The following is an 18,067-nucleotide window of genomic DNA, read 5'->3' on the forward strand; positions in this document are numbered from 1 at the left end:
CCCACTGAGATGCCAGTGATGACACCTGTAAAAACCAGTCACCCACTGAGATGCCAGTGGTGACACCTGTAGAAACCAGTCACCCACTGAGATGCCAGTGATGACACCTGTAAAAACCAGTCACCCACTGAGATGCCAGTGGTGACACCTGTAGAAACCAGTCACCCACTGAGATGCCAGTGGTGACACCTGTAAAAACCAGTCACCTACTGAGATGCCAGTGGTGACACCTGTAGAAACCAGTCACCCACTGAGATGCCAGCTGTGACACCTGTAAAAACAAGTCACCCACTGAGATGCCAGTGATGACACCTGTAGAAACCAGTCACCCACTGAGATGCCAGTGGTGACACCTGTAAAAACAAGTCACCCACTGAGATGCCAGTGGTGACACCTGTAGAAACCAGTCACCCACTGAGATGCCAGTGGTGACACCTGTAGAAACCAGTCACCCACTGAGATGCCAGCCTCAACCAGCTGTTGAGCCTTCTCCACCTTATCAACAAAAATGACCACAGCTCCGTTCATGCAGCTGCGGACCTGATGGACCCATGTCCAACCACCTCCCCCACCACTAAACAAACTTCCTCCACACTGCACGGAGAACCAGCACTCACCTTGATGCCGTTTTTCCACGTCAGCGTGGAGAAGCTCCCAGTGCTCTCCACCACCATGGCGTCTAGACGCCGGCCAGCCAGGTGCACCTGACGGCCACACCCTGTCAAACAAAACTTTTTAAACTAATAAAACACCAAACCCCACAATTAAATAACTAACATGAACATAAACACCAAGTGAACAAAGTAGAAAAAGGACAGAAAAAACGAATGAATAGACACTCTCACTTTCTGCTCCTCTGCTCTTCCTCTCACACCAAGAAGAAAGAAAGAAAGAAAAATTGTACTGCAACAAGCCACAAGGGGGAGCTCATCCTTTGGAGCTTCAATTTCCAGCTTCTAGTTATTACATAATTTGGGTTTGGCAAAAAAAACAACATATTTTTAAAGGAATACACACAAAACTTCTTGGTTTATATCTGAGGACATCTTACCCAGAGGAGCAAACCACCTCAGCTGGTGTCAGCCTCACTGACACAATCTGGAAGCTGATTCTACAACAGAGGAGCCTGATAACTGAAAGCTCTGCCCCCAAGTTTACTTTTAGAAACTAACCATGCAGGTTGAGAGTGAAGAGCTCTGTTAGAAACATGGGATCTGTTGAGATCTAGCAACAGCATTTTAGATCAACCGAAGACAAATTTTGGACTACGACAGTGTAGAAGTGACAAATGCTTAGATCAGCTTTTTTCATAATTTGGGGACAAAATGTTTTCATTTTAGTGATATTGTTCAAGTAGAAGAAAGCAGGGCTGATAAAATGTTAATGTTGGGGTCAGTGACTTATTCTGATAAATTCAATTCAGTTTATTTATAAAGCGCCAAATCACAACAAAGTTGCCTCAGGGCCAATTAGTAAAAAATTTTATCTAAGGAATCAAAAGTAACACTAAGGTTCTTTACATTACATCATAGTTCATGATCAATAATCCAGGTAATAATCCAGCAATGTTCAGTCAGGTCACAGTTTCTTTTGTTGCGGAGACATTTCGTCCTTCATCCAAAGGACTTCTTCAATCTGAGGAGCCACCAACAAACTGAACTCCACAAACAGGACACTCCCAGAGTGGAAATAAACAGTTTGCTGGTAATAAGATGGACTCGGAGGCCTGCCCTCTCCCCTGTCAACTCCTCTAAGGCAGTCATGCCCGTTCTTTACATTAGAACTAGTGTCAGATTAATGCCATCCACAGTGAAAGCCTGCAACGTTTTATTTCTTAGGTGCTCAGGTCCAAAGATTCAGTTCAGTTTATTTATATTTTATTTATATATATATATATATATATAAATATATATATATATAGCGCCAAATCACAACAAAGTTGTCTCAGGGACTTTACAGGAACATTCACATAAAAGCCAGTTAGTAAAGTTCTCTATCTAAGGAATCCAGCAGACAAGTTGAATCTTGGCTTCGTTGCAGTCTCCCATCCTGAGCAAGCACAGTGGAGACAGTGGAAAGAAAAACTCCCTTTAACAGGAAGAAACCTCCAGCAGAACCAGCTCAGGACAAGAGACCATCTGCTTTGACCGGCTGGTTTGAGAAGACAGGAAGGAGAGACAGACGAACACAGAATGGTAGGTCCATGTATAGGTCCAGGTCCAGGTATAGGTCCAGGTGTATTTGAAAGATAAAAAAACGCATGTTAGGATAGAAAAAATAATTACAAATACAAAACAGGTTGAGCAGAGTAAGTAAAGACAGTAGCAGAGTGAAAAGTGTGGTCAGTTTGTCCTCCAGCAGTCTAAGCCTATAGCAGCAGAACTAAGGGACAGCTCAGGAAACCCAAGCTGACCCAGAGGTTAGGGAGGAGTGGATGATGTTAGTGATGATGGGGAGCAGAGACGGGAGACAGGATTTAACAAGAACTCTGGGAAATGGATCGAGCTGACAGGTTGAGGACTTAGACTTGCTGATAATGTCAGCAATGTCATCAGCAGAGGGGAGGGAGAAGACAGAGAAGGGGAGGGAGGGGGGAGTTCAACATTGATGTAAGATGAACTAAAATCTTACATCATCAGGCCAGGACTCTGCGGTCTACACTCATCTCCAGGCCAGCGGTCACTCTTTCAGGGATGAAGATGTTCACATCCTGGACAGAGAGGAACGATGGTTTGAGAGAGGAGTAAAGGAGGCCATCTTTGTGAAAAGAAACCGTCCATCATTAAACAGGGGTGGAGGCCTCCGGGTTCAACTGTCCCCCTCTTACAATGCTGTGATTGCTAGTATCACTCAGCCCTCTGTGAATAGTAAACAGCCATCAGTGTGCTAATGATCCATTGTTAGGCTGATGGTCCTTCTTGAGCATGTGATCAGCTGGTTTTGGTTGTCAGCAGCAAAACTGGTTGATCCACCCTGAGAAGGTGCTATTTAAGAGACTGAGCTGAATACAGCACCTCAGACTGAAGAAGTCTCTTGGATGAGAGACGAAACGTTTCTACATTTTTTGTTGTTTTGCTTTGTTGTTTTTTTTTTTGAATGTCCAGAGGACCAGATTTAACTTTTTTAGATTTTTCTACCTGTATTGAGCATGCATCAGGATTTTCTGATTTCCATTTTGGATGAGAAAGACTGAGGGACAGCGATTCAAAAGCATCATAACTAATAACTGGTTTGGCATTAATCAATAATCCTGACTGAAAAATAGAAGCTACTCCTCCACCTCAGCCAGTTGTTCTAGGAACATGAAAATTTAAATAATTAACAGGAGTGGATTCATTTATATTAACAAAATCCTCCTGTTGTAGCCAAGTTTCTGTCAGACACAATAAATCAATATGATGATCAGTTATCAGTTCATTAACTAACAGGGATTTAGAGGAAACAGATCTGATGTTCAATAATCCACATTTAATGATTTTATGATTTTGCTCTGGTAAAGTAACTGTGTTTATTTTAATCAGATTTTTATGGTTTATATTTTTAGAGCTGATTTTTGGTTTATTTAATTTGAGCCGTGGGCGAGTTGACACTGTTTCAATGTGGGTGTGGGTGGTGTACAGAGGAGAAGCAGCAGAGAGGTGGAGGACTACAACTCTGCTTCCTGGACTGGACCCTGGGTTGTCAATAATTTGGGGATAAACAAAATCAGCCATATTTCTAGAAAGAAGAGCGGCTCCGTCCAAAGTGGGATGGATGCCATCTCTCCGCATCAGACCAGGTTTTCCCCAGAAAGAACTCCAGTTATCTATGTAGCCCACGTCGTTGTCAGAACACCACCTGGACACCCAGTGGTTAAACGACGACATACGGCTAAACATGTCATCGCTGGTCAGGTTGGGGAGGGGGCCGGAGAAAACTACGGAGTCCGACATGGTTTTAGCAAAGTCACACACCGAAGCAACATTAATTAATTAACTGGAGCCGAGCTTCCAGTTCAGACAGCCTCTCCTCCAAAGCTACCATAAGACTACATTTGTTACATGTATCATTACCACTAAAGGAGGCAGAGGAGGAACTAAACATCTGACACACGGAGCAAGAGAAAACAGAGGAAAACAGGAGAAGATGGCATGTATCGTCTGAATTTCATGGTGAATCCTGTTGTCAACGAGTTTCACGTCTCCTTATAAAATTAATGTGGCAAGTGACACAATATGGTTTCATTGATGGCCTTTTACATTTTTGTGTATTTGTTTAAAAATTAAGATCAAAGTGAATGAAACATTTTGGATATTTTCATCTTAATTCCTGAACATCATCAACTTCAGATTAAATGTCAGGTGACATTTATCATGCAGGTGGATGATCCCAGTATGCCCAACGATGAAGGAATCACAGCGCTGCATAACGCCGTCTGCGCCGGCCACGCTGAGATTGTGAAGTTCTTGGTTCAGTTTGGTGTCAACGTCAACGCTGCTGACAGTGACGGCTGGTGAGTCCGAGTTGTTCAGAACAGCCACTTCAGTGTATGAAAGTGAACAAGTGTAACCTCTGTCCACCTCCAGGACTCCCCTTCACTGTGCTGCGTCCTGCAACAACGTGCAGCTTTGTAAGTTCCTGGTGGAATGTGGGGCGGCCGTCTTTGCCACCACATACAGCGACATGCAGACTGCTGCTGACAAGTGTGAGGAGATGGAGGAGGGCTACGCTCAGTGCTCCCAGTTCCTTTATGGTGAGATGTAGCTCAAGATGGTTGTGGATGTGGAGATCTACTCTTTCTATGACATTTTGATAAAACTAACAAAACTGACCTAAAGAGGTTCATTTTTCCCTTCTAGGTCAGTGGTTCTCATGGGTCATGAAATGATTTCCAGTTATCAGCTTACTAAAATGAGCAAATCAGCCACTAGGGAGCACAACCCAGTGAATCTCTTGTGCCGGTCCCAAGCCCGGGTAAATGGTGAGGGTTGTGTCAGGAATGGCATCCGATGTAAAACACTTTTGCCAAAACCATAATGCGAGTTCATCAAAGCGAAACCATACCGGATCGGTCGAGGCCCGGGTTAACAACAACTGCCACCGGTGCTGTTGACAAACAGGGTGCAGGCAGACATTGTGCTACTGTTAGTCGAAGACCACGAGGAGGGAAACGTGTCAGGAGACAGAGGAGAAGAGGAAAGTGAAGAATGTAGGACTAAGGGTTGCAACTCTAAATGTGGGGACAATGACAGGCAAAGGTAGAGAGCTGGCTGACATGATGCTGAGAAGGAAGGTAGATGTTTTATGTGTCCAAGAGACCAAGTGGAAGGGCAGCAAGGCTTGCAGCATTGGAGCAGGGTTCAAATTGTTTTACCATGGTGTGGATAGAAAGAGGAATGGAGTAGGGGTGGTCCTGAAGGAGGAGTTGGCAAAGAATGTAGTAGAGGTGAAGAGACTGTCAGATAGGTTTGATGTGTCTGAAGGTAGAAGTAGAAGGTCTGATGCTAAACATCGTCAGTGGTTATGCTCCACAGGTTGGATGTGATGAGGAGGAGAAAGATACATTTTGGAAAAATCTGGATGAAGTGATGGAGAGTATTCCCAGGGAGGAGAGAGTGGTGATCGGAGCAGACCTGAATGGACATGTTGGTGAAGGAAACAGAGGATGAGGAAGTGATGGGTAGGTTTGGAGTCAAGGAAAGAAACCAGGAAGGACAGATGGTGGTGGATTTCACCAAGAGAATGAAATGGCTGTAGTCAACACCTATTTCCAAAAGAGGGAGGAACATAGAGTGACCTATAAGAGTGGAGGAAGGAGTACGCAGGTCGACTACATTTTGTGTAGAAAAGGAAACCTGAGGGAGATTGGAGACTGTAAGGTTGTGGCAGGGGAGAGCGTGGCCAGACAGCATTGGATGGTTGTGTGTAGAATGACTGTTGTTGTGAAGAAGAGAAAAAGAGTAAAATCAGAGAAGAAGACCAAATGGTGGAAGATGAAGAAGGAAGAATGTTGTGATAAATTCAGAGAGGAGCTGTTAAAGGGTGGTAAGAAAGAGCTTCCAGATGACTGGATTACTACAGCAACAGTAATTAGAGAGACAAGTAGGAAGGTACTTGGTGTGTCATCTGGACAGAGAATGGATGATAAGGAAACCTGGTGGTGGAATAGTGAAGTGCAGGACACCGTTCAAAGAAAGAGATTAGCCAAGAATAAATATGACAGTGAGAGGACTGAAGAGAGGAGACAGGAATATAAGGAGATGGGATGTAGAGCAAAGAGGGAAGTAGCTAAGGCAAAGCAGAGGGCGTACGATGAGTTGTATGGGAGACTGGACAATAAAGAGAGCAAGAAGGACTTGTACCGGTATTGGCAAGACAGAGGGATCAGGCTGGAAAGGATGTGCAGCAGGTTAGGCTTATTAAAGATAGGAATGGTAATGTTCTAACAAGTGAGGAGAGTGTGACGGGAAGATGGAAGGAGTACTTTGAGGAGCTAATGAATGAAGAGAATGAAAGAGAAAGAAGAGTAGAGGTCATAGAAACTGTGGACCAGGAAGTGGGAAAGATTAGGGAGGGTGAAGTCCGGAAAGCTCTGAAAAGAATGAAGAAGGGGAAGACAGTAGGGCCTGATGACATACCAGTGGAGGTTTGGAAATGTCTTGAGAGATTGCAGTGAGATTTTTGACTCAAATAATCAATGGCATATTTGAGGGTGAGAAAATGCCTCAGGAATGGAGAAGAAGTGTGCTGGTGCCCATTTTTAAGAACAAGGGTGATGTACAGAGTTGTAGCAACTACAGAGGAATTAAGTTGATGAGCCACACTATGAAGATCTGGGAGAGAATTGTGAAAACAAGACTTAGATGAGAGGTGACTGTGAGCAGCAGTATGGTTTCATGTTAAGAAAGAGCATCACAGATGCCATCTTTGCTTTGAGAATGCTGATGGAGAAGAACAGAGAGGGTCAGAAAGAACTCCATTGTGTCTTTAGAAAAAGCATATGACAGATTGCTGAGGGAGGAGGTGTGGTGCATGAGGAAATCTGGAGTGGCAGAAAAGTATGTTAGACTGGTACAGGACATGTATGAGGACAGCAGGACATGTGAGGACAGCAGGACATGTACAAGGACAGCAGGACAGTGGTGAGATGTGCTGTAGGAGTGACGGATAGCTTCAAGGTGGAGGTGGGAGTGCATCAAGGATCTGCTCTGAACCCCTTCTTGTTTGCTCTGGTGATGGACCAACTAACAGATGAGGTCAGGCAAGAATCCCCATGGACGATGATGTTTGCAGATGATATTGTGATCTGTGGTGAGAACAGGGAACAGGTGGAAGAGAATTTGGAGACGTGGAGGTATGCACTTGAAAGAAGAGGAATGAAAGTCAGCCGTAGTAAGACAGAGTACGTGTGTAAATGAGAGGGAGGAGGTGGAACAGTGAGGCTACAAGGAGCAGAGGACAGAGTGAGGTGGAGGAGGATGATTCGCTGTGGCGACCCCTGAAGAGGGAAAAGCCGAAAGAAGAAGAAGAAGAAGAAGAAGAAGAAGCTTACTAAAATGAGCGCCTATGGCTTGTTTTAACCATAGATGCTCAGAATATAATTCAGTTCAATTTATTTTTATAGCAACAAGTCACGATAGAAGTCATCTCCAGGTACTGTACAAAAACATTTACATACATAAAACTTCAGTTAGTAACATTATTTTTCTAAGGAAGCCAGCAGATTACAGTGAGTCTTCATTTTGTCACAGACTCTCATCTTGAGCAAGCACAGTGGCAACAGTGGAAAGTAAAAACTCCCTTTTAACAGGAAGAAACCTCCAGAGAACCAGGCTCAGGACAAGCGGCCATCTGCTTTGACCGGCTGGGTTTGAGAGGAACAGGAAGGAGAAACAGATACACAATGGCAGGACGAGAATGGAGGCGAGCAGGGGGCAGGTCTTTCTCCAGGAGGAAAGACGACACATGTTAAGATTGAAATAATTACTAGGGATGGGGCCTATCTGATCCAGTATCGATATCGGGCTCCAATACCAGCATAATTTACGTATCGGATTTTCCGATCCAACCTACCAATATTTCCGATCCATGATACACCTTGGCTTCAAACTATGGAATGGATTTCCTGAACGGTGGCGTGTCTCATGAACCCAGAGTAATAAGACCCGCCTCACATTCAGGAAATCCATTTCATAGTTTGCAGCCAGCTACAACGTGAGGACTGAGTTAGCAGCACTGTGGCTAACAGCTAACCAACTTTTCATCTAAACATGTCGCTGTGTGGAAGTATTTTACACTAGAAACACCACAAAACAAGACAGCAACGTGCAATGTCTGCAGAGCCATAGCGCCACATTAAACCATGGTAAAGTTAATTTTACATCGGACATACGAGCTCCGGGGCTTCAGCGGTCTGTTATTTTTGTTCAGTCTGGAGAAGGCAGTCTGATTTCAGTCAGCCGCGCTCAGTCTGTCCGTGTCGGAGGAGGGTCAGACTGAGCGCGGCTGACCGAGATCAGACTGCTTGCTGCGGATTGAACAAGAAGAAGACCTCACTGAAACCACGAAGCACGAATATTTACCAAGGAGTTGCTAAACTTCATCATAATTAATGGTCAACCACTATCATTTGTAGAAAATGAAGTATTTCACAGCTTATGACAATTTAGAGTTAATCTAACCTACATGTTTTCGTCTATACTGTGTGTACGATTCCAACAGATTGCATGTACACAATGAAGTTGCATCGGTAGAGCAGACAAGTACTGATGCAATTGTCAGATTACATTTAGAGACATTGGTTAGTTATGTTCTCGTACCAATATAATCTGACCAGTTGATTAAACAAAAGATTCGCTTTTTCATCATCTGTAAAAATGACAGAAAAGTTAAAGACCATGATTGAAGGCTGAATCGTATCAGTTGTAGTCCATCATACAACTTAGATGAATCAGACTGTTGGACATGTATGAAGATATGTGTTGTATCAACCATAGACCAGAGATGTACAACATTTATATGCACAAAAGGATCATCTGCCTAAACTCACAGAGTGGTTGAGAAGGGCAATAATCTTAGAAACCTCCAGGAGGCCAAAGATAACCCTGATGGAGCTGCAGCTCTGCAGAGATGGAAGGTTCTGTCCAGAGGACTGCTAGAAGCTGCACAGAGGTGGGCTTCATGGAAGTGTGGTGGGATGAAGTTCTTGATTAAGGCCAGGGGGAGCTAGATTGTTTGGAATTTCTTCTTCAAATGAGTGGAAGACTGTGCTGTGGTCAGAGACCAAACCACATCTAAGGCAGATCTACCAGCTGTCAACAAGCTAGTGAAGCATGGTGGTGTTAGCATCAGAGGAACTTGGAGTCTTTCAGAGATGTGAGACTGGGACAGAGGTCCACTTCCATCAGGACAATGATCCTAAACACACATGGACATCTTCCATTGTTAATGACTCCAACTTTGACAGTCCTCCCCGTGTGTGTGTCATCCTAGGTGTGCAGGAGAAGATGGGGGTAATGAACCGTGGCGTGGTGTACTCTCTGTGGGACTATGAGCCTCAGAGGGATGACGAGCTCGGCTTCACTGAAGGAGACTGCATGACGGTGCTGAGACGGGAGGACGACGTGGAGATGGAGTGGTGGTGGGCACGGTGCGCCGACCAAGAGGGGTACATCCCACGCAACCTGCTGGGGGTGAGCTAACTTCATGCTAACTTCATACAAACATGTTGAACTGAAATCACTGTGGTTCTTGTTCCATGCGTTTAATTTGAGTAAATTAGTCGAGGCCTGATCACATCAGCTCGAAAAATGCAACATTTTGAGGAAACCGTTCCATCAGTACTTTGACACGTAACATACTAACGTCACGTCGTTAACGAGCTTCTTTCAACAGATGTTTATCACCTCTGTGAAGGAGAAAATGCTTGTTCGTTTGATGGTGTTTGAACCCCTGAAAGGGTTTAAGAAGTGCTCAGGAAGTATTCATTATCTGAAACTGATTAACTTTTGGAGTCAGATATATAAAAAGTTAAAAACAAAGCAATTGAGCTTCTACTCTGTACCTGAAGAGCTTCTCCTTCCATTCAGGAGCTTTCTCAGTCCAAAGCTGGAGCGTGTGGAGTTCGAAGCTTTAAACTGTGAGACGGGACGGACTTGAAAGGGTCGGATTTTGTAGTGAACCCAGTAAAGATGGCTGCAACAGTTAACAGCAGCAAACGATGAACAAATAAATGACAATAAGTCAGTTTTACAGATTTGGAACTCAAATTTGGTGTGGTAATAGCCCACTCACCTTGTGTGCAATTTTCCAATTGTATTCATGTGATATCAGGGAAAAAAGTTAGGGTTGTATTTTAATTTTGAACACATTTTCTTATATATATATATTTTTTTTTCATAACTCAAATGTTGCAATTTAGAAAGTAACATTTCTCATTTTGGCTTCATCTAGAAAAAGCTTCTGAACATTTTAAAAGCCTCAGTTTTTATTTTTTAAACCCCCTGAAAGGGTTTGTGTCTGCATCTTCACTCAAACTGGGGGAGTGGTGGGGCAGAGGTTAGAGAAGGTGGTCCAGTGATCGGAAGGTCGCGGGTTTGACTCCCCGGACCGACAACATCAAACTATGGATGTGAAAGATGAAACACCCACACCTGTCTCCACCCTCATTTGCCCTTCTCTGGGCCCTTGAGCATGACCCTTAACCCCCACCATCTGCTCCCCCGGGCACCCTAGATAGCAGCTCTGTGCTCCACACAGAGAGCTGTGGTAGCTCGGTGGTCTGTGGTTGTTTCAGGAAGGACAGTCAATGAGTGGGGCAGCTGTGGCTGAGTGGTTAGAGCAGTCATCCTCCAATGCAAGATCTGGGGGTTTGATTCCACCAGCAGTCACATGCTGAAGTGTCCCTGGGCAAGACACTGAACCCCTCACTGCCTCTGATGTGTGTCCCATCAGTGTATGAATGTGATCTAAAACTCTGATTAGTCTCTTTAGAATGATTTGTTCAATTATCTCTGTAGAGATCTAGTATAGAACTGTATGAATGGGTCAATGAGGCACAGATTGTTGTAAAGAGCTTTGAGTATCTTGATCAGATAGAAAGGCGCTATATAAGTACAGTCCATTTACCATTTACAATCACCAAGTCTTCGTGTGGTTAGTTCACTGTGTCAACCCCTGAAGAAGGAGCAGCTGAAAGAAGGAAAATAAGAAAGTCCTCGCTCAAACACGTTGACAGGAATAAAACTGAAACATTTTTCTCAACTAATTACATTTTCTTTTTTCCCCACCTGATATATTTGTATAATACTGTGGCACTATGTTTTTTGTACTCTATTAATCCCCAAGGGGAAATTAATTCTCTGCATTTTTCCCATTGCACATGTGAACACATGTGGAGCACAGGTGACCAGGCAGTAGCTGGGGGAGTGGGGGGTAAGGGCCTTGCTCATGGGCCCAGAGTGGGGCAAATGAGGGTGGAGGCAGGTGTGGGTGTTCCACCTTTTCCACCCAAATTTTGATGTTGTCAGTCCATGGAGTTGAACCGGCGACCCTCCGGTCACAGGCCCGCTGTCTCTAATCTCTGCGCCACCATTTCTACGGGTTTAATCTTCTGAACCATAATTATGGACTTGTTTAGATCAGTTGGTCCCTCAACTCAATTTACAACATTTCTTCGAAGAGAAGACAGGCTTTAGGTGAGCCGATTGCCCTGTTCGCATGCAGATGGATATCTCATCGACTGGAAGACTTGATGATGTGTCTATCTCTGCTGCCATCTGTGGATTTTAAGGACGCATATTTAATTGGATTTATGATAACTGGTTCCTGCTTTTTGGATTCGACTGGTTACTGGTTTTATCTACAGTCAAGGAAGTCGTCGGCAGCAAATTGGGACCCGATCATGCTGCTTGCCTTTATGATGGCTTGGTTCACGTCTCGAGTACCCAGACTCAAATGCTTTGGGCAGAATGGATCAGATCTTGGGGATTTTACTCAGTCACGTTCCATCGGTGTGGCCATGTAATTTGGACATTTCTGAACAGTTTGGACCAACACAGACTCAAGGTAGATGTCATTAAGTTCTGCCTGTCCCCAAAACATCTGTGTGTTTATCTGAATTTGGCTCCCTTGGCTGGCCTTGAAGGCCACCTTATCTGAATTCGCCTGGAGAACATGTGATCTGACGCTCACCACCCCCTCCCTGAGGAATTTCCAACTGATAACCAGATGAAACCAGCTGAATGAACATTGTGTCATCATTTCAGGACTCTTGGATTCTCATAGACGTTATTCTTGGCCATTCCTCGACATACCTCGAGAATGTTTACAGATCTCACCGGAGGAACCTGGCTGATTATTACGTCCTTATCAGAACTCTTACAGTGACCTTGAGAGCGTCTATGGACGTTGCTCACCGCTCTCGTCGTCAACCCCCCCCCCCCCCCCCTCTGCAAAATGTCTATGTCACTATGTGCTGTTTGTGCGAGGTGTTTTTTAATGTCAGAGTTTTTCTTCTCAGGCAGGAAGAAAAAGTCTGATAGGAATTGTTTTGCCTCCAATTCCTACATGTGTCCAGTTTCACTACTTTTTGTCTGTCCAAACAGGTCTCACTTGTAAATGAGTCATCAAGGCTCAATGTGACTGATCTGTTTAAATAAAGGTTGAATGAAAAAAAGTACTGTGAAATTTCAAATTATATTTATTTTGTACTCGACATATCTGCGTAGTTTGCCATGAAAAACAGTTCTTATTGTGAGTTTTCCTCCAGTGAATGAAAGCAGGCAAAAATGTGTCGTAATGCCCCTTTTCCATTAGTAACGGTACTGCACAGTTCGACTCGACTCGGTACGGTTCCAAAGTTTTTCCACTAGTAACAGTTTGTAGAACTGGTCCTTTTTTTCGGAACCCATTTTCACTGGGGTTCCAAGCGGGCCGAACCGGCACCTAAACATGACGTCAGAGCACTGACGGTCACTAAAGCCCCTTATCCACAGGTCTGGTTCTTGTTGTAGCCTGTTGTGTCCGGTTCTAGTGGGACCTCTATTTTTGTGTCTCACCTTTGCCTATAGTTCCCGTTTAGTGGGCGGATTGTTCACCTCTAGTGGGCGGATTGTTCACCTCTAGTGGGCGGATTATTAATATCAATGCACCTTACCAGCTGGTGGCGGTAGTGCTACATTAAGCTCTTTTCTAAGCACCACTAACATGCATTAGAAGAAGAGCTGGAAAACAACACACAACCAAAATGGATGACCTACATGAACTTGAAGCAGAACCAGCCGCACAGCCCATCCTGGTCGCTGTCCCGCAAGATGGAGAGCAGGGCCGAGGTGTCAGAGATGCTCTGATGGATCATGAGCTGTAACTTATCCTAATTCCACCCCTTAATCTTTTTTTACCTCCCCAGCCTTCCTTAGATACAAGTGAACGTTAAAGTGTTGATTTGAAAATAAACATGGATTAATAATTATTCTTGTTTTTTTAATGTACAGACATGCCTTATTACCAGGTTCGTGTAAAAATGGCAAAACAAACACTGCTGCTGTGCTTCTATCACATATGCTGCGTTTTTTACTGGCTGTAGTTTTAGTAAAACTGTAATCTCTTTAATTTTTGTTTTTAACAAAGAACCAAAACCTACAACAAGAACTTTATATTTGTTTATGCATATATACATTAATCTATTTTAATATATATATATATATATATATATATATGTATATGTATATATATATATATGTATATATATGTATATGTCTTCAGCCAGAGACTTCTTCAGATCCCTTGTAAGACAGATGCTACAAGAGATCCTTCCTGCCCACAGCCATCAGCATCTAGAACAACTCTTTAATGAAACCAGGATGATGAGTTACATTTAATTTCCCTCTGGGATTAATAGTCTTTTTGTAATTTGATTTTTATATATGTATGTATGTATATATATATATATATATTTATTTCGTACATTACATAATAACCTACATTTGATTTGATATTTAACAACTCTTTCAGAGTTTATGCTTACCACGCAGCTACACTATTGACGTAAAAAAACACTGTAAGCACTTCACTTTTGATGATCAGATGGAAGCTCAAGACTTGAAAATGTTTCTTTTATTAGAAATAAAGACCTGTACAAAAAAAAACAATTATACACTAATTATATATGCAAACTTAACAAGCTACGTTTGGCTATTTGTGGGCTTACCTTGCAGGATCTACATTTCTATAGATAACTATGATCTACTCTAAATATTTTTAAACATGTCTGTTTGCCATGGAACGGGCAATGGATTCCAGCACCCCAAGGAGTGCCTGACTGAAAGCAGCACTCTGTTCAGCCTTCGCTGTGCTGCTTCCTCTCTGCGAACATCTGCTTCCTCTCTCCTCAAGGCCATCTCCTCCCTCCTAATGGCCTTCTCCTGCTTCCTCGCTGCTGCAGCTTGGCGTTGCCTCTCCGCAGCTGCTTCTTGCCTTGCTTTTTTGACATCCTCACAAATAAAATGGAAGTGTTCCTCTCTCTGCTTCCGGTTCATCTCCTCTTGTTCTGTATGTGCAGAAACAAAGCTCTCTGCTGCACTTGTTGATCTGCGCTTTCTATTGCCTAGGAATAACACACAAGAAAATGGCTGTTAGATGATGAAGTACAGGTAGAGTTTTTAAGTTACTGCTAATTTTGAGTTCCTGCTAATTTCAAAAGGTGTTTGTTTACAAGATCAGAAATGATTCTGTTCATAAAGCAGTCTAGTACTTTAATGATAGTAAGCAGGTGGGCATAAATAAACTACATGTAGTCATTTACAACCGTTTGTGCTAATTTAGAAAAAGAACAGAGCATCATTAATCTGAACAAAAATCACTACACCCTGTATAATTTCAATAATAAACTTCATAAATGAAAGTTTAAGTAATAAATGAATAACTAAATTTAACATTTATACATTACAACTGAATAAACAAGTAGTTTGAATACATGCAAGGAGTTTTACAACAAAAACAAAACAACATTCATATCGACATGATCAATGTGATGTTAAACACGATTGTTGCTTCTTACCTAGTAACGGGTGCTGTTCGGTGCCGCTCTGCTGCGTGTTGCCCGGTGGCGTGCATGTGCCCGGTGGCATGCATGTACTCGGAGCTGGTGTGGTCGGGAAGGGTCAGAAGCGGGGAGGACTGGACAGTCAAAAGCAGAATCTGGCGAACCTTCATGTTCAGTGGGACTTTCTGCATCAAAATAAGAGTGGAAAAACAGCAACAGAGTACAGTTAGCAATGATGCTAACTAATGACGACGTAACCGCGTCAGCCTCGTTTGTTCAGAGTACTTTCAGAAAACGCAAAGAAACGGTTGCATGAGGAAAAGGAAATATGCTTAAAGTAAATAAAATACACTCACCATCAACTATTAGTTTTTTAAGCTTTCCTCTTTGCTTTGGTGTGCGATGGAGCCCTGCACTGCCATCTGCGCAGACACCTCTTGAAAAATCTTTTCATTTCGTTTCGTTCCATCTAGCTCGCGCTGCACTTGTTCATCGGCCAGCAAACAGAGAAATGCCTGAACTTCAGCATTCGACCACGGTTGTGCCATGATTATTTGTTTTACTTTATAAAATATTCCAAAATAAGCTCCTCCGATTTCTTGTTGTCTGTTATGCGGGTGAAAAAGAAAATGGTGGATTGTGATTTCCGGTGGAAGACTGAATCTCCGCCCTCCACCAATGAATACGCCCCCTGACCAATCAGTGACCTACAGTGCGGTGATGTCACAACTAGACCCTAAAAGAACCAGACCTGGGACCTCAGTGATTTAGGTCCCAAAAATGGGGTGGGTTCCACCGTTAAAGGCATTGTTGATAAATCCTGCAATCGGCCACAACTAGTTACATAGGAGTACCAAAAAGACCCGTGGATAAGGGGCTTAATTGGTCAGGGGGTGGAGTCACTGGCTGTTTGAGAAACTTTTCACAACATGATCCGCCATTTGCAATACCTGAACTCGAGGAGCAGCTGGACCTATTTTAAAGATTTTAAAAACAATAATGACAACACCGTGGTCTAATGGGGCCGAGATGGTGTAGGAGCAGGGCAGCTAACTCGGGACCCAAAAGTTCTGGTTTCAGTCTCCGGTCATTGCACATTTTGTGGTGTCTCTGAGCAGGACACCTTATCCCCAGTTGCTCCTCGGGTGCTTTCCATAGCTGCCCACTGCTCCACCTGGTGGTGGATGGGTTAAAAGCACAGAGCCAATTTCACCATTGTATGGGAACATACAATGATGACAATACATAACACATTAATGCTGAAGTGCAGGCGTTTTTTGTGCTTGGTGGCTGATGACAAAATTCAGAATGAGCTACATGGAGCTCCGCCAGGCCCCGACTCTCTCCAGTCCTCTCCACCAGAGCTTTGGAGCCCCCTCAGGCTGTGCAGGGCGTCATCTTCCCAGCTCCGAGCTCCGCCGGTCACTGCGGAGGATCCTCTGTGCTGCCGACTCGGGGCTCGGGCTCTGTGCCCCGTCCTTGCGTGCTCTGCAGCTCCAAGCTCCGCTGGTCACCATGGAGGATCATATGAGCTGCTGACTCGCAGAAGGCCAGGGTCCGGGCCGCAGCCTTGGCCTCGAGTGATCATGAAGGTCGGACCCCGACCCCTGGCAGACGGGCGGACCGGGAAGGGTCTGGGACGAACGTCGGAAATGATTTTTAAAAACATGCTTATATGTGTAAAAAAAAATGTATTTTTTTTATACATATAAGCATGTTTTTAAAAGTCGTTGTCCCAGCAGTGCCGGCGTTATCATGAAAACCTGTTGTCACTTTAACGACTATTAAATAATCTGTTAAAGTTAACTCAGCTGAAAAATCATAAAAAAGACACAACATTATTGGATCTCTCAGAAATATTTCCCTCAAATATGCTTAAAGAAGAGTTATGGCCTTTAATTCAACTTTATTCTAACCCACAGATGTACAAATCACAAAACAAGAATTAAACAAATACATCAAATAATGAAGAAAACGTTTACAAATTTAAATGTAGATGTTTTTGTAGAATCTGGTTCATGAGAGATTTAATGTTGAACTAAAGTTCATTAAAAGTTAATTAACAAGATTAATATATATATATATATATATATATATATATATAAGTTGAATTTGATCATTTTAATAATCTGGAATCTTTTTAATTTACCAGAAACTTCAAAATAAATTCTCACCCTGTACTGAAACCAGTTTCAGGGTCTAAAACAGTTCAATCTGGTCCTCTGGACATTCAAAAAAACAAACAAAAAAAATTGTAGAAACGTTTCGTCTCTCATCCGAGAAACTTCCTCAGTCTGAGGAGCTGTATTCAACTCAGTCTCTTAAATAGCACCTTCTCAGAGTGGATCAACCAGTTTGCTGCTGACAACCAGAACCAGCTGATCACATGCTCAAGAAGGACCATCAGCCTAACAATGGATCATTAGCACCTGATGGCTGTTTACTATTCACAGAGGGCTGAGTGATACTAGCAATCACAGCATTGTAAGAGGGGGACAGTTGAACCTGGAGGCTCCACCCCTGTTTAATGATGGACGGTTTCTTTTCACAAAGATGGCCTCCTTTACTCCTCTCTCAAACCATCGTTCCTCTCTGTCCAGGATGTGAACATCTTCATCCCTGAAAGAGTGACCGCTGGCCTGGAGATGAGTGTAGACCTCAGAGTCCTGGCCTGATGATGTTGATCTTCTGTGCTGGGCCATCCTTTTGGCCAGTGGCTGTTTAGCCAAAAGGATGGCCCAGCACAGAAGATCAACATCATCAGGAAATAATGTAATATGGAAATAATATAAATTCAAATTGTAAATAATAGATGTTTTTAAGACTAATTTTTTATCCATATTTTCTACTACTGTATATATTTTTCAGAGTTCACCAAGCAAGGCTGTTTTATCACCATTGCTCTGTTTATCTGTTTGTTTTTGGCTCGTATGAGTTTAAATGTGTTCTAATGAGAACGTGGTTTCACCCCCAGCTGTACCCGAGGATCAAGCCACGGCAGAGGAGCCTGGCCTAAGAGGAGCCGACGTCTCCTTCAGAGGAGCC

The 18,067-nt window shown here is 43.3% G+C and overlaps 1 protein-coding gene across 1 annotated transcript in view; it reads left to right on the forward strand.

Moving 5' to 3' along the window:
- The window catches only part of LOC119422547 (apoptosis-stimulating of p53 protein 2-like), a gene marked incomplete at its 5' end in the record, with an annotated part of 23,680 nt that extends 5,642 nt beyond the window's left edge, over positions 1-18,038 (forward strand). The window contains 4 exons of the mRNA XM_037689924.1: positions 4,359-4,492; positions 4,566-4,732; positions 9,472-9,671; positions 17,997-18,038. Of these exons, the coding sequence (XP_037545852.1) occupies positions 4,359-4,492; positions 4,566-4,732; positions 9,472-9,671; positions 17,997-18,038 (543 nt within the window). The remainder of the gene's footprint in view (positions 1-4,358; positions 4,493-4,565; positions 4,733-9,471; positions 9,672-17,996) is intronic.
- Positions 18,039-18,067: the final 29 nt, after the last annotated feature.

Source organism: Nematolebias whitei, chromosome 16 (genome assembly GCF_014905685.2).
Source record: "Nematolebias whitei isolate Nwh7 chromosome 16, NemWhi1, whole genome shotgun sequence".
NCBI lineage: Eukaryota > Metazoa > Chordata > Actinopteri > Cyprinodontiformes > Rivulidae > Nematolebias > Nematolebias whitei.